This window comes from Heloderma suspectum, chromosome 2, assembly GCF_057233095.1.
Source record: "Heloderma suspectum isolate Gila_16-S chromosome 2, 16-S_ref, whole genome shotgun sequence".
NCBI classification, from domain to species: domain Eukaryota; kingdom Metazoa; phylum Chordata; class Lepidosauria; order Squamata; family Helodermatidae; genus Heloderma; species Heloderma suspectum.
Window position 1 is genome coordinate 164,271,833 of NC_139459.1, and position 26,638 is coordinate 164,298,470.

The window sequence follows — 26,638 nt, forward strand, 5'->3', positions numbered from 1 at the left end:
GCATGAGGACCTAGGACTGCAGGTTGCTCACCCCTGTTCTAGAGAAACCCTGAGGAGCAGTTAGCCCATGAGGACCCCAGATGTCCACCTTAGGTTAAATACAGGAAATAATGTAGTCGTGCATGAGGAAAAAACAGAGGAGCAATAACTAGTTGCTGAGAGGAAGCTGGAACCTTCGAGGTAGAACTGCATCACACTCATGAACAAGTTTGTGCGAGAATTACCAGAAGCCAGATAGTTCTCTCCAGCAACAACTTTTCACCATCCACAACCAAAAAGCTCGACTGGGACATTATGTAAGCATACAAATTAATAATAATTCCATATATCTGCTACTTTATGGCATTTAGTCTGCATCCAAGATACAGGATTTTAATCACATTTGTGCGTGGTTCTGGTTGTTTTGTTTTTTGGTAAGGTGTGACAGAAATGGATAGAAGGAAGAGATGGGCTTAAAGAGCAGAGCTGTTGGGACAGAAACAGGAAATAGTAACTGAAAGGGGTGTATAAAAGGGTAGTCATAGCCTTGTGTAACCAATGAAAGCCCTTCTCAAAACTCCTATACTTTTCTAATCATTTGTCAGTTACGTTCAAGCTTCTTACAGAATATCGTGATAGCTAGATATACACCTTTGAAAAGAACCAAAGCAGAGATTCTCAAGATGTCAAAATACTTGCCAAGCAAACCTGTGGATTAGGCTTCCTTAAGCTGGCCTCTTCCAGATATGTTGGACTACAACTCCCAGCATCCTGGTTATAGCCCTCAAATGGAGGGAGGAGCAAGAGGCACATGAAAGGAGCCTTGGTGTAATACAAGAGAGCCAGTTTTTTCAAGTTGTGTTCCAGGGAACTCAAGTTTCCACAGTAAGAACAACAGTAATGACAGACAAGGTTCCCTGAAGATCAGTTTGCTCACCCGTACCTATCTCCACCTGCAATATGCAACTGCAGAGGAGTGTACAACACGGTTCAGGGTGTCCTCAGTTCACAACAGGCCAGACTGGACTGAACTCCTTAAAATATGTCCCAGAATCCCTTGCAACATGCAGGGATTTGAGGGCAAATAGGCACGGTTTCTTCAGAAAAGTTGACGTGGAGAAGGCTGTTTGGAAACCACTGGAAGAGAGTGAGTTTACCAGAACCAGGCTGCACCAATGCTTCTGAGCTTCACGGAGGCATGCTTTACATGGGAAGGAGAGGGCTCCCTCCTACATCCATTCACTGCCACCTGGAAGGCACCCCTACTTTTTAACCTACTAGCAGAGGCAAAAGTAAACTTTCCAGAAGGGCAGAAGGGGAGCTACCCTTCCTCTCATCCCACAATGAAATCAAATCATATGCCTACAGCGCAATGGCAAAGACACATCCAGTTGCTTGACCCCAGCACACACACGCCTTTGCCCTTCTGAAGTGTGCATACAAATGGACCTACCACATGTCTTTCCCAAGTGAAGATCAATCCAATAGAGACCCTTCCCAGAACCCTGTCAAGTTTTGAGTACAGCCAAAAAGAAGGCCCAGCATCAACCTTTCCATATTTTCACCTTTGTTCCGAAGACTGAAAAGTAGATTTAGAAAATTGAAGAGGAGAGTGAACAGCGAAGTTTTTTCTCCCTCCCTCATAATACTAGAAATCTCATTGGTCATCCAATGCAGCTGAGTAATTGGAGATTTTGGACAGACAAAAGGAAGTACTTCTTCACACAGCACAGTTAAGTTAAACTATGGAATTCACTCCCACAAGAAGTGGCGATACCCACCAACTCAGATGGCTTTAAAGGGGGGTAAGACAAATTCATGGAGGATAAGGCTGTATATTGCCTCCAGTATCAGGGGCACTACATCTCTGTAAACCAGGAGCTGGGGAACACGAGTAAGGGGATGTTATTGCACCCATATCCTACTTGTGGGCTTCCCATAGGCATCTGGATGCCCACTGTACAAACTAAATGCTGGACTAGATGGGTCTTTGGTTTCATTTTTAAAAAATGAAAGCTAAGATTCCCAGTATTCTGCACTAGAAGCCACAGTCCTATGGCATCAAAGTCATGTAAATTCCTATTCACAAAGAGGACTCTGAATATAGCAAGCCACAGAGGATGGGCACAGAGGCCTAGAACAGTGAGGGATCTTACTTCTGACAGAGCTGGAACATGAGTTTATCCACCACATGCTTGTGTTTTATGGGGCACTAACATTCCAGGAAAAGATATATACAGGTCAACTCTGGTTTGTCTTCCAATAGCACTGAAGGTTGAGGGAGAGGCAGCTTCCAACAGCAGAGCCAGATTTAAGCCAGCATATAAGCTTTCTTGATTCACCTACTTTTTGCAAGTGTTGGCCTTTCACAAGGCTAGATGAATAAATGCAGATCAGCCAGAGTCATCTTGCATTGTTATCAAAAGATACCAAGTGGTCATGTGAATGAGACCTAGAATTCTCACACTGGAACTGGCCTCTCTGTCGTCTTCACATGCCAGTGACAGGACCCTTCTGTTGTACTCCTGCCTCAGGCCAAGTATCAGGTGGCCAGACAAGCAAAGGTGCTGCTCAGCAAACAGCAAACTACAGACACTTTAATTGGCTACGGTTCTTCTTGCCTATTGTTGCAGTGTCCCTCCCCCCTTGGGGAGACAGGACAGCTGTAGCACCACAATCTCCAGGTACAGGATGAACTGATCTGATGCTGTTTGAACACTCTCCCCACCCTGCAATACCTGAGAACTCTGACACCTGCACATCAGAACTAAAATGTTTAAAATTGGTCACCATCTGCCCCATGTTATACTGACAGACAGAAGGATCCTTCTGCCATGGGTAGGACACACCACATCCCCAGCTGTGAATGTGCAAGAAGTGCCCTCGGTTGGTTTGGGACTTTTGGTGGGGCAATAAATAAAGTGGTCCATGGCCAGGATCAGGCAGCCTTGTGATCCGGATGGCTCTTTAGCTTGTGGAACTTGACACTGTCCAACTTCTCGAAGCGCTTGCCACAGTGCTCGCAAGTGAAGTTGTACTGGACTTCTGAGGTATGCTTCTTCATATGCCAGTTGAGAGAGGCCCGCTGCCGGCACTGGTAGCCACAGATCTCACACCTGCAGAGGGAAACAGCCATCACCCCTCTGCACTCTAGCACATGGGAGCAGCAGAGAGCCCACAGCCCCAACGAACGCCACCAGCTATTGCAGCCCATCTTTCAAACTGCGTGTACATAGCACCCTTAACTAAATCAGAGCATGCGTGTCAACCAGTTCCGCCTCAGAGATGGCAGAAGTCAGATTGGCAGCGGTTTCCACCACAGGTAGGAGCGCTATCATACCCAGGGACAGCTCTGTACTGCCTCTTCACAGCAGTTTTAATGCTGGGCTCTAACTAATGTTTAAAGAATGCAGTCAGTCAGGTTAGTTCATTACTTAACTCTACAGCCACAGATTGGAGCTAGTGTTGTCTTCTACAGAAGGCCACACAGTGCTGATGGAACAGCTGTAAATAATCTGCACACACCTCTTCAGTCAACTCCTTAAGGTACCTTTTCTGAATACAATGATTTACTCTCAAATAAATTTACCTCTATTAATAGACTGTAATAATTATTACATGGTTCATTCAGGGTTCCTATCTTTAAAAAAAAAAACACCCATCAATGTCCCCTTCCACTCGGGGATTGGAAACTCCAACCCATCTTGAAACATCCCCATCTCTGCCTTGCTCAAGTCTTGACCTCTGTGTATATAATGCTGCCCTGTATACGTGCTTGTGGTGCTAAAAAGACCACAAAGTGAGAAAACAAAACCCCAAAGCAGCTGCTTGTTTTGCCCATGTCTCCCCAGCAGTCTTCAACTTTTTCATGGGCCAGACATGCCACCTGGTAAACCCAAATCATTAAAGAGCAAGCACGTTCTTAACAAAAATATAGTCATAAATTTAATTGATTATCAGCCCTGCTTTAAAACTCTATACAGTCTGTGAAGCTACTCGGGGCAGAAGAGCAGACCAGGCAGGCTCAGCCCTGTGATCTATCTTGCTCAGCTTCCCAACTTTCACAAGGAAGGCAACAGCAAGCAGGTGCCACAGACCTCACCCTAAGGATCAGACGCTAGAGAATGGCTCAGCCCAGAGGCTTTCTATTCATTCCCCCACTCCAGGTCACTCACTGGAGAGGTGTCTCTCCTGTGTGTGTTCGGCGATGGACTTCCAGATGGTTCTTCCGCTTAAAGGATTTTCCGCAGGTCTCACAGGTAAACTCACGGACTCCTAAGTGAAGAGGAGCAAAATGTGTCAGCCCATCCCAGGAGGGAAACATCTTACATAGAGCCCTCTGTTCCACAGACCAAGGCTGGGGCCTGGGGACCTATCATCTTCCACAAAGCACTAGCTTGAGCAGCTAGCACCACCAATGGCCTAATGCAGTGCCACCCCAGAGGCTGAACACAATCTCAGGGATCAAATGTGTGACACACCCTCAAAAAGAATAGGGCATTGTGTCTCAGACTTTATGACATCTTGCTCCAGTTGTAAACTCAGGCATTCTCTGAACAATTCATTCACTCCTGTCCTCTGGCTACTACCCATGCCCCTTGGCCCGCACCACTTCACATGCAGCCTCCACAGGACTCCTGAAGCCGCTCCTCCCCAGTGGCATTTCCAAGGTTGAGGGGACCCTGGGCAAGATGCCCCCGGAACCTGGGTGCTCTGCCTCTCCAGTTTCTCTCCCCCACCCCCAGATGTGGTCTCTTAGCTCCTCCCCGCTTCAGTGCTCCCGCAGCAGAGCCAGTGGCACCTTCTTTCTCTCTTTGTTAATTTACAGAAGAGGCTGCGTATGCCCAGCATCTGGGTTCCCCCAGAGTGGCTTTGGGCCAATGTAGGGCATATAGGCAATCTGGAGAAATGAAAATGCTGGGTCCAATCCCCTCAAATTATTTTTCCAGTTCTCCCCCAGCCTTCACATCTCTAATGCATAAACACACACAGAGAGAGAGAGGGGGGGGGGAGTGAGTGAGTGAGTACTGGTGTCCCTCACAGCCCAGTCTGAGAAACACTGGACACAAGAACCTCAGGTACCCCAAAGGATTGTGCTTTTAAGATGGACAGTCCACTGATTTGACCCCAGTGCAGGGCTAATCAACGATACGATATTAATGCCATAGGCATAGCCTTAAAGCCATAGGCCACCACAATGTACATTAAAAAGAGAGAGAGAGAGAAAAAAAAAACAGTACAGTCACATATTTGTATATACATAAATTCATACATCCAACAGAATCATCCCTAGTAGGCCGTTTAGGCTTTGGCACGTATTTTCCTTGCTGCCAAGGCAAACTTTGCTACCTGGGCAGTGGTGAAAGCATCAGTGCCAGAAAGAAGGACACATATCTGTTCTAAAGCTGTTCTATTTAGGAGGCTCTGGGAAATAATGGCAAAAAAAATTACGCCTAGGATGGCCATAGAGAGGGCATCTTAGTAAGTAATGAGAGACATCCTCAACCTCCCCAGACCCACAGATACAGAGTCTCTGATGAACTGGGGTATTGTCAAATCTTCCCTCCAAGAAGGCAGAAGGCATGCATTGTAGACGCAATGCTGTAAATGCCATAAGTGAGGCACAGTCAGAGTTGTAAAGTAACTCTCCAGACCAAATGACATCTTATATAGTGGGTACCAGCAAGAATAAGGCATTTGTGAGATTGTAACCACATCATCCACTTAGAATAAAGATAATTTTTTTCTTTAAGCCTCTGCTTTACTCTATCAGAAGGGAAAGAAGGAAAGGACTCAGTATCAATTCCATAAGCTTGCAACATAGGTTTGGTCAGGTTTACCCAAGACTTTTGGGATGGGGTCTGAAGTTGCTCTTGAAAGCATTTTTTTGGAAGGCGGGAATCGCTCATATGGGTCAACTTGAGCCAATACAAAGCGAGAGCAGCGTAAATAGATGTTTTAACTGAAATCAATTCTACTTCTGCCCTTAGAAGGGCCCCAGGTGTACTCCAGGAGACAGTTAAGAGAGATCTCATAAAAGAGTTCTGAACCACCTCAAAAATAGAGGCATTCGTGTATCCCCATACCTCAACACCATACGTCAGTTGTGAAACTACCTGCTTCTGAAATATCTCAACTGCAGGGGCAACCAAACTTCCCCCTTGTGATTGAGAGAACTGAAGGAGAGAATGAGTAGACTGGGATGATTTCAGCTTAATTACATCTAGATGTTGTCTCCATGAAAGTCAGGCATTGAAATTAAGGCCCAAATATCTAAAGTTGTTCATTTGTTCAATCAAATTGGGCTAATCAACAATATTCCTTAGCACAAGTCAACTGGAGTCCAACATTTAAAGGAGCACCTACTGAAGGTTGCAAAAATATCTCCTCTCAGCCAAGACAATGCAATACTAACATTCTAATTGGGACCACAGCCTCTTTCCAATAATTGTACTGTGTAAGTGCTGGAGATGGCATAATCCAAATTTCATAAAGGGAATGAATTATGTGGGCTAGGGCAAGAGACCAATAATTGTTTATGGCATTTAATAAACTGAAACAAAAATACCAAGTTAAGTCAGTATATGAGTGGTGACAGAGCTGGTGTGGTGCAGTGGACAGCCCACCCAGGAAGCGCTTTATGCACTAGCGCAAACAAGAGTGCAAGAACGTGAGTGTGACTAGACTGGAGAATGAGGCGTCACTGTCAGGGTGGAAACTGAGCCGATAGAACCCCAGAGCAGTTCTGATTCTGAGGAGGAACAGCAATCCGTGGGAGAGGAGCACGCTCATCTCTCACAGGCACAGCAGCTGGCAGAGATTCCTCCTGCCAGCATTCCTGGGAGAGATAGTGATCCTGGCAGCGAGAGAGTGTGGGAGGGGGGCTTGCTGGACACTCGACGCCGACAGTGCCGACAGCTGGAGGGCGCGGAAAGGAGGCGTAGCGCTCGTTTGGCGTGCAAGCAACCGTCGCGTCCCGCGGACCCAAGGGAAAGAGGGGGGAACTCTCCCTAGCCCATAAGTTCAGGATCTTCCCGTGATTCTCCTTCAAATGGGGACCAACTGCCTATCCCGGAGCATAGGCTACTCTGCTGTTCCTTGCTTAGTCGCTGGTGATTAGCATCTGAAAGAGTCATTATGTTGTAAAAGGATTAAAGCCTTGAAAAGAATCCTTTTGTCTGTGTCTTGAGTTAGCTATTGGAGTAGACTGAAAGAGGCCGCCAGGGCGCTCCTGACAGTCACACACCAGAAGTCATGAGCACTCTGAATGGCCTTGGGTAACTATCTGTAGAATGGGGGAAGAGGGACAATACCCTCCCCCACAGGGTTGTTGCAAATATGGATTGCAAGGATTAGTTGCGTATTGTGCACAGATTTGCCTGTCTCTGAATTGTTTTCAGTCTTCCTGTTCATTGTGCGCTCATCCCAAATCTAAACCACAATGTGTGGATGTTGTCTCCTTTTAGCTGACAATAGTAAGGTTTCAGCAAATTGGCTGAGCTAAAGAGAACAGGCTTTGAAGGCAGGGTAGTTTAGAGCCCAGGTATTTTGTTCTAACACAACCTGTTCTGTGGGAAAGCATCATTCCTATCTATTTTGCTTGTTAGGACCTTGCTTTAAGATAGAAGGGAGATCGTAGATATTGCAAACCACACTGTAAATGAGAAATGGTTCTGAGATACCTAGGCAACTCTACCCCACATTCTTTCCTCCAATATCCCCTCATACAACTACTCTTCTCCTGCATACCAAGTCTCAGTTTAGCTAGAATTTTTTCACTCTTCTCCTCCACTTGGGAATCCATTTTGACTGTCTCCTTTTCCATGTGGGAATTTGTAATTTATTTTCCTGCAGTTTATGTGCTTGCAGCAAACTTTCTCTAACAAACTTCAAAGATGCTAGTTTCATCATTATTTGTACTTAAAAATTGGGGTGTCACAGTCATACACACACAGTCTAAATTTACACTGCATATATGATGCCAGAAAAGAGAAATTCACACCTGCTTTACCCCTTAGGCTAATTGAGAGGACCTGGCTTGCTAGAAGAGACCGGTGGCTACACTGCTTCTTAATGCCAAGGTAAGAGACAGGGGAATAGAGAAATTTGTTAGATGGGGGAGGAAATTGCCCATACAGCCTGGGGGGTGCTCTATAAATGCACCTAATACCAGGGAAAGAACCCACATGAGGCAAAAAAACTTTTGGAAAACTGTTTTATAGAACAACCGGGACCAACAACCTTACTGGCTTCTAGGCAAAGTTGAATAAAGTCTATTACATAAATATTCTTTCCAGTGTTTAAAACTGAACTCAGTGAGTCAGTCCCAAAGTCTCTCAACCTTTATGTCTTGCCAACTGTTGACCACATTCCCTTCCTGGCTACTGCCAATTTACTGCCCACCAAACCCAAGATAGGCTGCCTATGCATGTCTCAAGGTACTTTCCTAATTCCTGTTCTTAGTGGAAGAGAGAAAGCAAGCCCATGCATCAGAGAGATAAGGCCAAAAAGAATGAACCCAAGCTTCACAATGCTACATGATTGCTAGATGTCCCAGAAGCATGAAGTGTGTGAAATCCTGGTTAGGATCTCCCTACTTTCAAGGCTGTGATATGTGCTGATGTGGGAGCTAGACAGTTTCGTCACAACTACTCTAAGCCAAGATGCAGAAGGAAAGAGCTATAAAAGCATCGCACTAAAGGAATCCTTAGAGCTGACAACGTACCTGAGTGAATTATCATGTGCCTCCGGAGATGGTTGGACAGGTAGAACTTCTTGCCACAACCTGGGTGTGGGCACACCTTCGTCTTTCCTTTCCGATGAACAAGATTAACATGATTCTGGGGACAGAAAGAGGTGGGATGAGCATTCCCCTTTGGAGGTACCTTATTGGGAAGATCTGGTCACTCCATCACAAAGACATGAATACACACTGAATTAGAGTAGCCTCCCCTGCTCCTCACTGAGAGCCTTCAGTGCTTTGCAAGCCAGTAGTTGGGCTTGGAGAATATGCATCATTACTTATTATTCCCCATCAGCTCCATAAAACATTATGTTCAAGTCATTCAAAGTTCTTTTTGGGAAGGGAGGGGGAATGTTAAAGGAACCTCAACAAGGTAAGAAGCTGCATATCACAAATGAAAGGAAAGCAACTGGGCAAATGATGCAATTCCTTCCAAGCAAAGTAGCATTGCTACTGACGCTATTTGCTAGACTCTCTAACATGGAGCACAGTTTAGTAGTCAGAATGAGGGACAGAGGAACCATACCTGGAAACTACTAAGAGCTACATAGACCTGGGTGCACCCTTCATAGGGACAATGGAACATCTCCAACATGCCATCTGCATCCATCACACGGCCTCTTTTGCTCCGCCTCCTCCTAAAGGGAGAAAAAGGGTAGAAAACTGTCTGCAGGAAAGCCACAACCACTGTTCCTGGAGCCTCCTTTCCCCCCTGCATCTCAGAAAACCAAACTGAAAACAACTAACTCAGATGCAATTCATACCTATGCATTCCACTGTATTCTACAAGCAGATTTAGTCGAGCAGCACATAAAAAAATGGAATCAAGAGACTTCACCAGTCTAAGCATTTTCCAGAATCCTGAGAACCTACATTTCAAGGTTGCAAAGGAGAGTCTGAAAACATGAGCCAAAGTCTCAGAAACAAGAACTGACTGAACCTAGGTAGGCTTCAGGGAATCAGGTGTAGAGCTTCCTCCAATTGATAGAGCATCTTGTCAGTCCTCATAACCACAGCCACCCCACACATCCTAGAGCTTGATCCAACTGAAAAGTAAATTCATGCGTGTTTGTCATTTAATCAAATCACACAGATTGTGGGTTTTGCAGGGGTGTCAATGTGGAATATTAAACTTCTGGGCAATGGCAAGTCACATGGTAGCAGCAACACCAGGAAGGCAACCAGGATAATGGCATGCACAGCACTACACAAGACACAAGATAAGCATTTTCCACAACCTCCATTCCAAGAGCAAGCAGTCCAGCAGCAGCGCCCACTCCCTTCCCCTGAACACAGCGACCCAGACAGCCACAATCACCTGCTGCTGCTCACTCACTTTTCAGGTTCCTTTGGAATCTCATAGATAATGGATGACATGTTGTTGCCATCTGTCTCCTCCTCAGGTTCAGGCTCTGGCTCCAGCCCCCCACTCTCATGGGCTGGCTCTGGGTCACAGGGCGTCTCTATTTCTGTTGGGGGTTGCGGCTCCTCTTTTTTGAGCTCAAAAAGCTCCCCGTTTTCTGTCAGCAATCACAAAGCAAAATTGTAATTCTGAATGCTGAAGCCCTCTCCCTGGAGATTCCAGAGATTATACAGAGGCTGAGGCTTGGGTATATGGAGGAGCTAGCCAAGGCCCAATCACTCCTAAAATGCATTCCCTCCAGGAATCTTTTGCATCTGGTTGGGCAGGAAGGGTGGCAGGTATCTAAACCGGCCAGAAACTCACTGGAGTTGTGGTCAGTCTTCTGGGCCTGGCCTTTAGGTCTTGAATAGGTACAGCAGTAAGCTGGAGAGGTCCATTGGTGGGAAGCAGAAGGGAGCAACTACCAATGCCACTCCAAATGGAAATGTGGATCTGTTCTCTTATAAGAGCCTTCATTCTTGAAGACAGGTTTGTATGCAACAACGCATGTTATCATCTCAGGAAGACCAGACAAAAGTAAACTTGACAAAGACTGGTTCTTTTCTTCTTTTAGAATACAAGTGACCAACACAGATGTGTGGGCAGGTGTGTGCTAGTAAAAATGTTTTCAGACTAGTCGTTTTTGAAAACTTGTTTGTAAAGCTGCTTAAAAATGTTTCCTTCAGGCACTGACCAACCCTTTCATGTCCCCTTGAAACAATTTGACACATGAATCAAATACAGATGCACGCACATCCAAAACATACACCTTCCTTCCAATTTTCATGAGCTAAATATACAATTCTGGTAGCCCATTTTACTTTAAAAGGAACACTTTAGGCAATTATATGCTTCGTAATAAGAATGCTTAACACAGGAAGACCCCAACCCTAAGCTTCCTCTGCCATTAATGCTTCAGAGGCAATTGCTGATTGCTTTGTAATCCTGCTCCTAGAGAAGGACTTTATAGCCATAGCATAAGAAGCAAAGCCATTGTGTGTTAGGCTGCTTTGACACAGAATCAAAAGATGGGGGAGAAAAGTATTGAACTGCTCCGAAATTTCAGTTTGTCACAGGAGTCTGGGTATGCTTCTGATAAAACTTATTTACAGAAGGAAGGAAGCAGCAGCAGCAGCTGATTTGGAAGGGGGGTGTTGATTGAGAAGAGCCAGGAGACAGATTCATTTGCATGACGCATACGACTTGGGATATTTCTTTCCATTTTGGAGGCACACAGTTGGGAGCTTACCCTCCCCTCCCTCATCCACAGCAGGAACTGCTACTCCCACACCTACCACAGCGGATTAAAGCTGTATACCTTATTGGGAACACACATGCTGACCACACCTGGCCTGCTTGAGAATAGGCAGCCGGGTGGGTGGAGGAAACTACCTTTTTTGGTTTCGATGTATTCCATGCTCTCCATGGCCTCCATGCTACTGGGCCGTCCGTTCTCAGGCTCTGCCTGAGTATAAGCTGCCACACCCTCAATCATGGCACAGGGCAGCTCCTCTCCTCCTGTGCTAGTGACATTCAGCTGGATTCCCTCAGCTGTGAGGGCATCATAGCCAGGCCCAGCAATGATGATCACCTGTGAGCCTTGCATCACACCTTGCACCGGGCAGCTGGCCACAACTTCACCAAGTGTCTCCTGCGTAACGTTCTCAAACAGAGTCCCATGGCCTGAACTCATCTGCATGGGCACTGGCACGCATACCACAGTTTCCATTGTCTCTGGGCCACTGAGGGGCGGATTGTGGCACATGCTGGCCCCCTGCTCTGCCGTCAGGTTTTCAATATGGTGCTCAAATGGAATGTGGATGCCGTCCTGAGTGATGAGCCCACTGGCACTTTCACCTTCTGCATCTGCTGGTGGCTGCTGCACCTGGGGCTTGGCCTTCTGGTTCTCCGGTTGCTCCTCTGCCTCAGAGCTAGAGCTCTCCTCTGAAGACCCAGAGCTTCCAGCCCCTGTGCCATTGTCAACTGTGAAAAACAAGGATGAGAAAAATAGCAGGGATATTCTTAGCAGCCACAAAAGGACAAACTCTGCAGCTATGTTTCCCACTGGCCTACTCACCACTGGCAACACTTTTTAAAAATGCCAAATGTGCCCACGGGCCCAAAAAGATTGGAGGCCCCTGAGATAGCTAGAAGCCATTGGTAGACCTAGGATAGCCAAGAAAAGAATTTCCACATTCAGAGATATTGTACCAATTTTGGGGATATCTAAGAAAGAAGCCAATTATACAGTGAGAGGCAGAAGCCATATAAAAAGCAACTGCCATGTTTAACCACAAAAAGAATATTTGAGGGCAGGGATGAGGAACAGATGGCCCTCCAAGTGTTGCTGGACCACAATTCCCATCAAGCATTGGCTATGCTGGCTAGGCTGATGGAAGTTGCAGTCCAACAACATCTGGGGGGGGGGCACACATTCCCTATCCGTTTTACATCTTTGAGGTATTTCACCATGCTTGTTTTAGGTCTTTCACCTGTGGGAATTGTCACAACGCTGCACACTCACCATCATCACACTCATTCTCAGAGTCACTGAGTGGCTTCAGGGGGGAGTGAAGGTCTTGGAAATAGCGATGTCCTGCTTCACATTGCCACACAGCTGTGGTGTACATCCCAAAGGTGGGGTCCAGCTCTGAAAGGTGGGGCTCATAGGGGCAGCGGTTCTTGTGGTCTTCGTACCAGATCACGGTGTTCTTCAGGCAGTTCACGTTCCGCCTTCTTCCTTGGGACATGGGAAGAAGTGAGGAGGAAAGAAATAACATGAGTTTGAGAAGCATAGAGCAAAAGGCTCCCTCAAACAATCAAAAGATAAAGCGTGCCTCATCTGAAGACAGAACACATTATGCACATAACACCTATTAAGTAACTCAACTCCTCTTATACTCAGAGAAGACAATAAGGACCACTAAAAAAAAACCATTTTGGCTTAAATAAAATAACCACAAAAGATGCTGAGGCTTGAAAGCCCACTCCATGAATATGAGGCTTTTATAAGAAGGAACATAACTCAAACCCCCACGTAGACCAATTTATTACCATTATACAGGCTGCATTCTATTGTTCACAGTACTAAGTGGGATGCTTAAAGGTGCCTCTATGAGCTGTTTCCATATTGCCAAAAGCAGCATGTAAGCCAAGACATGCTCCTCAGTTTTCCTTGCAACATCAGCAATTTTGGAGCAGCATGCAAAACCAGAGGAATGCTTCAGCAACCCCGGAGATATTGAGTGCACCTCTCAGGTCTAGGGATGTCAGAGAAATCTAAAACGGATTCAAATGAGTTCGAATTTCTATGACTCCAACCCATGGATTCCATTGTAGATCAGCTTTTTCCAGGTTGTGTGGATTCTGCGGACTTGTGGACAGTTTTTTTTTTAAACTTTCTGGAATTATATGTAAACTTAGGGTGCAACCCTATTGAGATACTCAGTAGCCTCCAAAGTCAGGCTGAGCACAGAGGCGATCCTCGCCTCTATGCTCCGGCCATCCTACATTCTTGGCTAGATGGGCAATTTTGCCTGTCTAGCCACAGCTTTGGGAAGGGGGAGGCAAGGAGGCTGCGTGGTGCATAGGAAACTGCATAATAATGCAGCTTCTGCAGTCTCCTCCCTTCCCCTGGGGCTGCCCCCTTTTCCCCATCTCCGTGCTCCATTTCCGAGTGCGGAGACATAGCCAGCACGGAGAGAACCATGCCAGCAATAATGGGGAGGGGGCAAGGAGTGCGGTTTTGGGAACCAAGGTCAGAGCCCTGGCTCTGACCTCAGTTCCCCAAAAGTGAAAAATCCTATGGCCTTCTAGACAATGTCTAGTGACCATAGGATTGCTCCTTTCGTTGTAAAAAAATATGAAGAGAAAAAATGTGCTAATGCGCATTAGTTAATGTGAATTTGCACAGGTGTGCATTAGCGCACATGGGAATCAGTGCAAGGAAAATGAAATTCTCCTACAAAAAATCTGACTCAGTCAATGAGCAGATGATGGAATGAAAGATGTCTGACAATCTGTGAAACACAGATGGAACATATTTTAAAAAATCCATACATCCCTACTGAAGTCGCAAACTTTTCATGGTCACTTCAGTCTGTAGGCCACAAATAAAGGGGTTGAGAGCAACCCCTTGCAGGCTGCAATATGTGACAAGAGGGGCCCCATGTTGTGGTGGCCCAATTTAAAACATGCTATGTCAGCCCTACCTTTCAGAAAGCTAGATCCTTCATTCAACCTGCCAAACTATGGGTATCAAAGACTCCTGCCATAAGCTACTTTGCTGCCAAGTCACTGTTTAGCCCAGAAGATTATACAGTGAACAAGACACCATCTATCTCCCCACAGTTACCTGGCAACACACAGGGCAAGGGATGCTCTAGTAGGGAGACCCAATCTTGTGTAAATGAAGAAAAATATCTACTCGCTTTGGTTTCCAAAATGATTGTGAAGCATGACAACAATGTGCCAAGCTATCCCAGGCAAATTTAAAAGTCCAATACAACACTTCTCAAATAGCACAATTTTCTGTGCATAAGATTATAGCCTGACAGTGCAATGCTACACACAGAATCATAGACAGAATCACAGCATAGTAGGGTTGGAAGGGGCCTGTAAGACCATCGAGTCCAACCCCCTGCTCAATGCAGGAATTCAAGTCAAAGCATCCCTATGTTGGAACAGTGTTCAATGGAACTTACTCCTTAGTAAGTGGGTTGAGGATTGCAGCTTAACAGTGCAATCTCTAGATTGCAGTTTAACTCAAGGCAATCCCATGCCTACTCAGAAGCTCTATTGAGTTCAATCGGGAATTACTTCCAGGTAAGTGTCTATACTTAGGAGTGTAGTCTCAGTGTACCTAATATCGGTCTGTATTATAAGATAGCAAAGTTAGCAGCATTACTGAGAACCTTGGATTTCTACTGAACAGGAGTCATTAGGCTCACTAATTTCAAGTCTGATGTGGGAATTAAGGACAAACCATCACAGATCAAGAATAAACCAATATGAGTGGCAGACTTTAACATCTGGGAAAGGTTTTGTGTATTTATTAGGCCCTCCACTTCACAATTAGCAGCCATTACTCACAATGCTCCGTTAACATTTACACATGATTTAGAAACAAGCTAACATAAAAAGGCCTTTAACAAAGTTTGAACTATTTTGTTAATAATTCAACAGCTATAAAGGATTTTTAAGGGAAATTTATGGCATACATCTAGCAAATACATTTTTATTTTATCATTTATTGATACTTAAAAAGGGGGTCAGACACAGCTTAATTATTTTTATAGTTTCAAATATGAAATAATGGTTTCTAAAATTGTTTTAGAGTTCATATTTAACAACAATAAGATTAAACAGAATATATAATACTAACTATTGGTCCTGGAAATGGAGTAGTCTCAACGCCAACTTTGGTGGACAAATGTAGAATTAACAAGGAACATTATGGGTTGTAATATACCACTGGACCTCTTAGTTCTTTTGTTGGGCCATGTAGTGGATTTTATAGCACAGGAGAATGTTGAATTGGTTTTGAGTTTAACTAGCAAAAATGGAGACTGTGGGACCAAATATCCCCCTCCCCAACAGAAATGTTATGAGAAATATGGACTGTATCAGACTCAACAAAACACAATCTGGTTCGAAGTGGGATAATTTTGAAACAATTAGGAAACATGAGATCCATTTATCTATTTCTGGAACCAATACAAGGGTTAGCAAGAACTCTTACTTAATGTTAATACTTGGAAATGAGTTCAATGACATTTACTTTGCAGAGACCTACTGCTAATCTTTGTGCCAGTGTAAGTCTCCTTTGATCTATTTATTTCATTTCTTAATGCTATGTTTATCATTTGGTTATTTACTGGTTTTGTAGTGAGTTTATTCTAATAACTAACTGGAAGTAAGAACTAGTTGTAATTCATTGGCTTCTGATGAGCTTCTGGAACTGGTACAACTTTGTGCTGAACAAGTTGCTTTCCCTGCTCAAAACTTCCAGTGGTTTACATGTCAGCTCAAGGTCCATAATCCTTCAATATGGGTTCCTGGTCAGCAGCTGTTTGGCCACTGTGTAAACAGAATGCTGGACTAGATGGACCCTTGATCTGATCCAGCATGGCTCTTCTTATGTTCTTATATTCTTGTGTTCAATATCAACCTGCTACCAAATCCCCTTGACCAGCAGGTCTCCATGTAGTGCTGGCACCAAGGACAGAGCAGACCTTTCTACTCTTCGCACAGAAAATAATTCATAAAACATCACAATATATGCCACGCATACCAATACAAATATATTTACTTACTTTTCTTCCGCTGTGGCTCATAAGGCATCTGCTCCCATGGCTTCCTGCAAGTAAAGATGGTAGCATGTCATGGCATGCATGCAGATCTGCAGAAATCTAATTTCAGACAAAGGGAAGTCTAATGCAGGTGAGGTTTTATAGGGGTCCCAATAACAAGACAAACGAGGCCTTGAAAAAAACCTCTTCCTGTATGATTTCTGTAGTCCAACAATCCATTAAGATACCAACTCACAGAGAGGAAAATGAGGCTGACACAAAATGAAGTAACCTGCCCAAGCCACCCAGCAAGTTCAGGGCCAAATCAGCATTTTGCTCTCCAATCTCTCTCATCAGGCCAGTAACAGAAGCATGGCAAGATTCAAACGTCTAAACATGTTTCCTCAGACACAGCAATCACCACCAATGAGCAACTGAGGTCTCTATCAAGAACAGGTATTAGTTCATTGACTTCTGTTCTTTTGCTTTAAAATATAATGTCTAATATCTACATAGACAGGAATAATTATCTGTTCCAGGAGAACTTTGAGATTTCTGAAAGCTTAGGCATTTTCTGAATGTTATGCCTGCACAAAATACATGTGTTCCCAACCTTTAATTAAGGGTTTGCACTTTTGATTTCTTTTGAGGAATTTTCTTTAAGGTGTCAGATTTAGGTTATTCATGGCTGCACAGACATGGCTGGGCATATGTGACAATGGAGGAATCCACCTTGGTATGTTAATATGGCTCACCCAAGATGACCAATTTACACTGTTTCATTCTGAAATAGCCTTACATGGTTAGTTATATACTGCTAAAAAAACACTACTCTGGATGTAGTTGTTGTTGTTGCTGTTGCTCAGTCGTTAAGTCGTCTCCGCCTCTTTGTGAACCCATGGACCATAGCACACCAGGCCTTCCTGTCCTGCACTCTCTCCCGGAGCGTGCTCAAGTTCATATTCATTGCATCAGTGATGCTATCTAGCCATCTCATCCTCTGCCGTCCCCTTCTCCTTTTGCCTTCAATCTTTCCCGACATCAGGGTCTTTTCCAGGGAGTTTTCTCTAAGCAATAGGTGGCCAAAATATTGGAGCTTCAGTTTCAGTATCTATCCTTCCAATGAGCACTCAGGGTTTATTTCCTTTAGGATTGACTGATTTGACCTCCTTGCAGTCCAGGGGACTCATAAGAGTCTTCTCCAGCACCACAGTTCGAAAGCATCAATTCTTCAGCGCTCAGCCTTCCTCATAGTCCAGCTCTCACAGCCATACATTACTACTGGGAAAACCATAGCTTTGATTAGACGGACCTTTGTCGGCAAGGTGATGTCTCTGCTTCTGACTATGCTGTCTAGGTTTGCCATAGCTTTCCTCCCAAGGAGCAAGCGTCTTTTAATTTCATGGCTACAGTCACCGTCTGCGGTGATCTTGGAGCCCAAGAAAATAAAATCTGACACTGCTTCCATTTCTTCCCCTTCCATATGCCAGGAAGTGATGGGGCCAGATGCCATGATCTTCGTATTTTAATGATGACTTTCAGACCAGCTTTTGCACTCTCCACTTTCACCCTCAACAAGAGGCTCTTCAGATCCTCTTCGCTTTCTGCCATTAGGGTGATATCGTCTGCGTATCTGAGGTTGTTGATCATTCTCCCAGCAATCTTAATTCCGACCTGTGATTCATCCAACCCGGCGTTTCTCATGATGTACTCTGCATAGAAGTTAAATAAGCAAGGCGACAATATACAGCCTTATCGTACTCCTTTCCCAATTTTGAACCAATCGGTTGTTCCATCTCTGGTTCTTACTGTTGCTTCTTGACCCTCGTACAGGTTTCTCAGGAGACAGGTAAGGTGGTCTGGTACTCCCATCTCTTTCAGAATTTGCCACAGTTTGTTGTGATCCACACAATCAAAGGCTTTAGCGTAGTCAATGAAGCAGAAGTAGATGTTTTTCTGGAATTCTCTTGCTTTCTCCATGATCCAGCGAATGTTGGTGATTTGATCTCTAGTTCCTCTGCCTCTTCAGAACCCAGCTTGTACTTCCGGTAGTTCTCGGTTCACATACTGCTGAAGCCTAGCTTGTAGGATTTTGAGCATAACTTTGCTGGCATGTGAAATGAGCGCCATTGTACAGTAGTTTGAACACTCTTTGGCATTGCCCTTCTTTGGAATTGGAATGTAAACTGACCTTTTCCAGTCTTGTGGCCACTGTTGAGTGTTCCAAATTTGTTGGCATATTGAGTGCTGCACTTTAACAGCATCATCTTTTAGGATTTTAAATAGCTCAGCTGGAATACTGTCATCTCCGCCAGCTTTGTTGTTAGTAATGCTTCCTAAGGCCCACCTGACTTCACTCTCTAGGATGTCCGGCTCAAGTTCAGTGACCACAATATCATGGCTATCAGGGACATTCAGATCTTTCCTGTATAGTTCTTCTGTGTATTCTTGCCACCTCTTCTTAATCTCATCTGCTTCTGTTAGGTCCCTGCCTTCTTTGTCCTTTATCATGCCCATCTTTGCACAAAACGTTCCCTTCATATCTTCGATTTTCTTGAAGAGATCTCTAGTCTTTCCCATTCTATTGTTTTCCTTGATTTCTTTGCATTGTTCATTTAAGATTCTCGTCTCTCTTTGCTATTCTCTGGAACTCTGCATTCAGTTGGATATATCTTCCCCTTTCTCCCTTGCTTTTCGCTTCCCTTCTTTCGTGAGCTACTTGTAAAGCCTCATCAGACAGCCACTTTGCTTTCTTGCATTTCTTTTTCTTTGGGATGGATTTCGTTGCTGCCTCCTGAACAATGTTACGGACCTCCGTCCATAGTTCCTCAGGCACTCTGTCTATCAGGTCTAATCCCTGAAATCTATTCCTCACCTCCACTGTATATTCATCAGGGATATGATTTAGGTCATACCTGAATGGTTTAGTGGTTTTCCCTACGTTCTTCAATTTCAGCCGAAATTTTGCAAGTAGCAGCTCATGAACGGAGCCACAGTCAGCTCCAGGTCTTGTTTTGACTGACTGTATAGAGCTTCTCCATCTTTGGCTGCAAAGGACATAATCAATCTGATTTCGATATTGATCATCTGGTGATGTCCATGTGTAGAGTCGCCTCCTGTGCTGTTGGAAAAGAGTGTTTGCCATGATCAGCGTGTTCTCTTGGCAAAACTCTATTAGCCTTTGTCCTGCTTCATTTTGTACATCAAGGCCATGCTTGCCTGTTATCCCGGTGATCTCTTGACTTCCTACTTTGGCATTCCAATCCCCTATGATGAAAAGGACATCTTTTTTTGGTGTTAGTTCTAGAAGGTGTTGTAGGTCTTCATAGAACCGATGAACCTCATCTTCTTCGGCCTCAGTGGTTGGGGCATAGACTTGAATTACTGTGATGTTGAATGGTTTGCCTTGGATTCGTACTGAGATCATTCTATCGTTTTTAAGATTGTACCCCAGTACTGCTTTTCCCACCCTTTTGTTGACTATGAGTGCTACTCCATTTCTTCTAAGGGATTCTTGCCCACAGTAGTAGAAATGATGGTCACCTGAATTAAATTCGCCCATTCCTGTCCATTTTAGTTCGCTGATTCCCAAGATGTCGATGTTCAATCTTGCCATCTCATGTTTGACCACCTCCAGCTTACCTTGATTCATTGATCTGACATTCCAGGTTCCTAAACAATATTGTTCTTTACAGCGTCGGATTTTCTTTTCACCACCAGACACATCCACAGCTGAGTGTCCTTTCGGCTTTGGCCCAGCCGCTTCACTCTTTCTGGTGCCACTTGGAAATACCCTCTGCTCTTCCCCAGTAGTATATTGGACACCTTCTGACCTGAGGGGCTCATCTTCTGGCGTCATATCTTTTAGCCTTGTGATACGTTCCATGGGTTTTCTTGGCCAGAATACTGGAGTGGGTTGCCATTTCCTTCTCCAGTGGACCACATTTTGTCAGAACTCTCTGCCATGACCTGTTCGTCTTGGGTGGCCCTGCACGGCATAGCTTATGGCTTCACTGAGTTACGCAAGCCCCTTCACCACAACAAGGCAGTGATCCATGAAAGGGATTCTGGATGTAGACAGACAGTCAATCCAGGTATCCATTATTTCTAACCACCCATTTCTAAAGAAAGATACTGACCTGGTTTGGTGACACAACAGCCCATCGTGGTTAATTAACCTTCAAGGGCTGTGACACATGACGTCTGTCATTATGCATATGCAACCCACAACTAGCAGTTGCTGTGGCTTGCTGTGCCATGTGAACCTGGCCAGGGAGGGTTATGTGAGGGTTATTTCTAGACAGTCCGTTCTAGGCCATGGCCCTTCAAGGATTAATTAACTCCTGATGGGTGGTCATTTAATCCGAGCTGGCCCAATGAGTGAGCAGTTAGGAAGCTGCCTTATACCAAGTCAGACAATTGTATTAATTAATTAATTTTCTTATTCGCCCATCTGGCCGGTCACCTGGCCACTCTGGGCGATATACAATAATACAAACAGTTTAAAAACAATAAAATTACACATTAAAACATCATTTTCTAAAATTTCCCTAGCCTGCCCCAAACACCTGCCTGAACAACCAAGTTTTCAATGCATGACAGAAGCTCATTAAAGATGGGGCATGGCAGTTCCCTAGGGAGGGAGTTCCACAGAGTGGGGGCCACCACAGAGAAGGCCCTCTCCCTTGTCCTGATGGGACAGACAGAAGGCCAGCCAAGGCTGATCTTGTTGAGTGGCCTGTCTGGTGTCGCTAGAGGTGCTACTTGAGATAGGCTAGGCCGGAACTGTATAGGGTTTTAAAGGTCAAAATCAACACCTTGAATTTGGCCCGGAAAACAACTGGTAACCAGTGCAACTAATTCAGCACTGGAGTGACGTGATCATGCCCGCTGCTGCCTTTAATCAGGTGAGCCGACGCATTCTGCACCAGCTGCAGCTTCTGAACCATCTTCAAGGGTAACCCCACATAGAGCACATTACAGTAATCTAGACAAGAGGAGACCAGGGCATGTACTACCAATGGGAGCAGCCAGGAAGGTCGGGGTGCAGCCGCTGTATCAGATGGAGTTGGGACAGCGCTGTCCGGCTCACAGCTGATACCCGAGCCTCCATGGACAGCTGGGAGTCTAAAATGACCCCCAGGCTGCAGACCTGGTCTTTCAAGGGTAGCCGTACCCCATTCAACACCAAGTCAACACCCGCCAACCTCCTCTTGTCTACCACCAAAAGTACCTCGGTCTTGTCAGGGTTCAGCTTCAGCTTATTCCTCCCCATCCAGCCACTCACCATCTCCGGACATTTGGACAGGGATTCTATGGCCAACCTTGGTGAAGATTTGAATGAGAGATAGAGCTGCATGTCATCCGCATATTGATGACACAGCACCCCAAACCTCCTGATGATAGCCCCCAGCAGCCTCACATAGATATTAAATAGCATCAGGGAGAGGATGGAACCCTGTGGCACCTCACACGTGAGCGGTCATGGGTCCGAAACCTCCTCTCCCAGTGCTACCCTCTGGTATCTCTCAGAGAGGAAGGACCGATACCACTGTAATACGGTGTCTCCAATGCCCAACCCCTCCAGGTGGTCCAGGAGGATACCATGGTCAATGGTATCAAAAGCTGCTGAGAGGTTGAGGAGAACAAGGAAGGAGCATTCACCCCTATCCAAAACCCTCCTCATATCATCCACCAAGGCTGTTTCTGTCCCATGCCCAGGCCTGAAACCCGATTGAAATGGATCTAGATAATCGGCTTCTTCCAAGCTTGCCTTCAATTGCATCGCCAACACCTGCTCAATCACTTTGCCCAAAAATGGCAGATTCGAAACTGGACGGAAGTTGTTCAGGACTTGGGGATCCAAGGAGGGCTTTTTTAAGAGCGGTCTTATCACTGCCTCCTTGAGAGCTGATAGCATCACTCCCTCCTCAAGGGAGGCATTCACCACCACCCTGATCCCCTCACCCTGACTCTCTCTGCAGCTCATAATGAGCCAAAATGGGCAAGGATCAAGTAAGCAGGTGGTTGACTTTACAGATGAAAGCACCTTGTCCACTTCATCAGAAAGAAGAACCTGGAACTGATCCCACAAACCAGTTTGCCACAGACTGCCTCTCGCCTGCTAACTGTGCACAGAATAACAGTCCTGATCCGATCAATTTTATCCGCAAAGTGCCTTGCCAAGGCCTCACAAGAGGCCTTAGAATGCTCCAGCAGTTCAGGAGCAACTGGACCGACCAGGCGCTGGACCACTTGGAACAGCCTCCTGGGACAGCACTCTGCAGACACGATAGAGGCAGCATAATATTCCTTTTTTGCTGCCTTCACCGTCATGTGATAGGCTGAAGATACAGCTCTAGCCCGTGTCTGATCGTCTTTGGAGCGAGACTTCTGCCACTGGCACTCTAGCCATGTCACCTCCTGTTTCAGAGCTCGTAACCACGGATTGAACCATGGTGCAGTCCAAGCCCTGTTCAGGGGGAGAGGGTGTTTCGGAGCCACCCAATCTAATGCTCCAGTGATTGCAACATTCCAGCCACCCACCAAGGTCTTACCTGAGTGGCCGTTTGCATGCTCCAGAGAATCCCCAAGCGCATTCAGGAATCCATTTGGATCCATAAGTCACCTGGGGTGGGCCATTTTAATGGGTCCTCCACCCCTGCGGAGGGGTTCTGGAACTGAGAAGTCCAACGTCACGAGACAGTGATCCGACCGGCTACATGAGTGGGCCCAGTTGGAATAGGGTACAGCTCCCAGGAAGCCATGGTCTCCATGAAGTCCTGAGGTGCCCCCGTGAGGACAGCCTTTGACTGAAGTCCCCCAACAACAATAAGTTAGGGGACCGTACACGCACATCAGAGACTACCTCAAGCACCTCGGCCAGGAAGTCAGTCATGCAGCAGAATCCCCAGACTGCCCTTCGGGCCCAACCTCCAGTACATGCACTCAGCAACCCTGGTCTCCCGGAGAGGGGGTCTGGTGAAGACCAAGGACTCCCGGTAGATAACAGCTACTCCCCCTCCCTGATCCCCAGCCCTTGGCTGCTGTGCATACGAAAATCCAGCTGGGCACATGACTGCAAGAGTTGGAGCAGCAGCCTCAGCCATCCAGGTCTCCGTAATACATGCCAGGTCTGCACCCTCATCCTGGATCATGTCATGGATGACAGATGTTTTCTGGGTAACAGACCTGGCGTTGCAGAGCAGCAAACAAAGGCCAGAAGGTGGAGTCACGCCTCCCCCAGCTATCCTTTGGCTCTGGACTGGCCCAGAACAGGGGATAGATATTACACAATTGATCCTTCTACTTCAGTTATTGTCCACACTGACTGACAGCAGCTCTCCAGGGTTTCAGGCATGAGTCTTTCCCAGTCCTACATGGTTGCTGGGGATTTAACCAAAGTCCTTCTACATACTAAACATGTGCTGTACTACTATTCTACAGTTGCTCCTCAAGGCTGCCCTTCCCTCCATCTTCAGGCCCAACTGGATACCATTAATTTTCAGGACCACATAAATCTGGTTTTCAACACTGCCTCAGGATCAAATCCTGCTAGATCTTTCTGTGGTCTTTACTACTGTTCATCATGGAGTTGTGGCAACTTGACTATGTGACCTAACAGGTTCCAAAAGGGCTGCCCTAGAATGATTCCACTCATTGCTTTTACAGGTTCACAGAAAAGTGTGATGGGGAACTGCTCACCTTTCTCCTCAACGTCATCCCTCACAGAGTTCCACACTATCTTCACCCCCTTTCAATGTGTATATGAGGCCTCTAGCTGAGATTAAGCAGAAATGTGATCATCTGCTAATGATACCCAGGCCCCACCCCTCATTTTCATTAGAAATATTAATGCTTACTCAGTGGAGTAAATTACAGTGAAGACTGAATGCAGGTGCGCCAACAAAAGTTCAAGTCAGACAAGACTGAAGCAATGACTGTGCACAGAACCTGACTTGGAAGGGATAGCATTCTACACTTGTGAAGCCAGAGTCAGGAACTAACTTTTCAACAAAATGCTGGACTAGATGGAGGTTGGTCTGATCCAACAAGGTAATTTTATGTCAGGAGAGCATAACAGTCCCACCAAAAAATGCAGCAACCCTACCCATAGTGATTATGGTTTGTGTCTGTGTGAGCACAGAAAGAAAAATGATCCTGCTCTAGTGAACAGATATAAGAACATTACAATTGACTTTGTTGAATCAGTCCACACTCCATCTAGTCCAGCATATTATTTTCATCAGCTGCCAGCCAGAGGACAGGTCTAGTAGCAGGTCAAACAGCACCCCTTTCCTTACATCTTCCCTGCTTGGCCCCTTTGAAAACACATTGTTATGATTCATTAGTCGTGTGAGTCTATGCATATTTATTCATAAATACGATATCCAGTGGGGCTTACTCCCAGGTAAACAGACATAGGAGTATAGCCCAACTCCATGACTGACGTTTATAAATGAACATCATTTTAACTCCAGATTTAACTAGCCACATTTATTCTCCCAGCTACATATTCTGAAGCCATATCTTAACAGCTGAACTCCACTCCTACTCATGTATTGGAAACATAGCTCACCACCCTAGGTTTTAAAATGGGCGGATAGGAAGTTAACTCTAAGAACAAGAACTGAAGTTTGTTTCTATTCCTTGGGAGCTTTATGAATCTATAAATCCCTAGCACTATGGACTCCACTGCCACCTCAACTCCCACTGTTCATGCACACCAGTTAGTCTTCTGCTTCTCCAGAGCAGTGGTCCCCAACCTTTTTGGCGCCAGGGACTGGTCCAATTTTTCCACAGACCGGGGGGGGGGGGGGGGTTCCCACTGGCAGACTTCCAGCCACTGGGCCGCAAATGGCAGATGCCATTTGCATCCCTATTCTTTGCAGTAATTGGCTACGTAAAGATTTACGTAGCCTATTACTTGTAGAACAATTACTTGTAGAGCATCTGCCATTTGCGTCCCAGCGGCTGGAAGGCCGCCAGCAGGTGGAGCCGGCCGGCGAGGATTCAGGGGGGGGGGATCCCCCCCCCGCAGACCCAAGGTGAGGGGGTTTCGCACACCCCTGCAGCCCGGTTGCTGACAGGCCACGGACCGGTACCAGTCCGCGGCCCGGGGGCTGGGGACCCCTGCTGTAGAGGATCACCCTTTCTCCTTTATAGCCCCTTATGTCTGGAACAGCTTCCCTGATACCACTTCTCTCTTTTCAAACTCACATTATCTGTGATGCCTTTGAAGAAATCCCTCAATCGTGGTCTCCTTCTGACACTCACGCTGCAGCTGAACTGGACATATTCTTCCCGTTAGCCCTCCTCTTCATCTTCTTCGCTCCCCCCGCCTCAGTTGCCCACCGCCTCCATAGAATTTTAGATTATAAAGCTCCTCGGGGCAAGGGGCCATGTTTGCTACTCTGCACAGCACCACGCATGCTGATGGCACCATGTTATAGCAACTGTACAATGAATAATAAAACCGCTCTCTCTCCCTCACCCCCGCCTGCCGGCTCTCACCCGCGGCGCCCGGCCCGTTGCTCTCGCTCCAGTTCCAGCAAGTAAGCCGCCAGTTTGGCGTCACTCCAGCCACTGCGCTGCCTCAGGTCTACCCACGGGCCGTGAGACTCGCCCAGGTAGACCCTCCGCACATCGTATTTCTTGCGGGATTCGAGGCGCCGTCGTACCCGGTCAGACTCGGTGAGGCGCGGCCTACCCCGAGCTTTCCGCCCACCGCGGGCCTTCCGCCCACCCGGCGCAGGCTCGGCGTCCGCAGCGGCGGCGGCCTCTTCTTCCTCCTCCTCCCCCTCTTCTTCCGGCTCCCCACCCTCTTCCTCGCCTGGGGCCGGGCCACGCTCCGAGTCACTCATCCCTGCCTGGTAAGCAGGGAACCCTCCGCTCGAGGAATCCTGTTGTTAGGGGCGGGGTGCGTCGCACGGTACCGACGTCACTGGCGACGACTAATCGGACGCGCCTTTCCGTTTCGGGGTTTCAAGGAGCTTACTGGACCCACGCGCCCAAAGGCATGTGACACCTTCCAAAAGGCAGTTGGGCAACTTTTAGCCCTATGATTTAGCCTACAGCTCCCGTCATCCCTTACCATTGACTATGCTGGTTAGGGCTGATGGGAGTTATGGCCCTCCAAATGTTTTGGCCTACAAGTTGCCTACCCCTTCGTTTACTTTTTCCCAGATAGAAATTCATGACATTTCTATTTCCAGAGGGGTAGCT

At 46.2% G+C, this 26,638-nt stretch overlaps 1 protein-coding gene across 3 annotated transcripts; it reads right to left on the bottom strand.

The window, feature by feature from the left end:
• Window positions 1–314: 314 nt before the first annotated feature.
• On the bottom strand, window positions 315–26,362 carry ZNF653 (zinc finger protein 653). 3 transcript variants are annotated; one of them, XM_084835679.1, is made up of 9 exons: window positions 25,928–26,362; window positions 16,439–16,482; window positions 12,649–12,864; window positions 11,517–12,107; window positions 10,059–10,242; window positions 9,249–9,360; window positions 8,705–8,819; window positions 4,155–4,254; window positions 315–3,095 (listed from the first exon to the last, which is right to left on the bottom strand). In XM_084835679.1, exons 1-9 carry the CDS (start codon window positions 26,275–26,277, stop codon window positions 2,918–2,920), a joined length of 1,890 nt encoding a protein of 629 aa, XP_084691805.1. In that variant the 5' UTR covers window positions 26,278–26,362; the 3' UTR covers window positions 315–2,917. The 3 variants fall into 3 exon arrangements, 2 of the variants coding, with proteins under 2 accessions (XP_084691805.1, XP_084691806.1); XM_084835680.1 differs by having other exon boundaries at window positions 25,908–26,328; XR_014787974.1 differs by having other exon boundaries at window positions 343–3,095; window positions 4,082–4,254.
• Window positions 26,363–26,638: the final 276 nt, after the last annotated feature.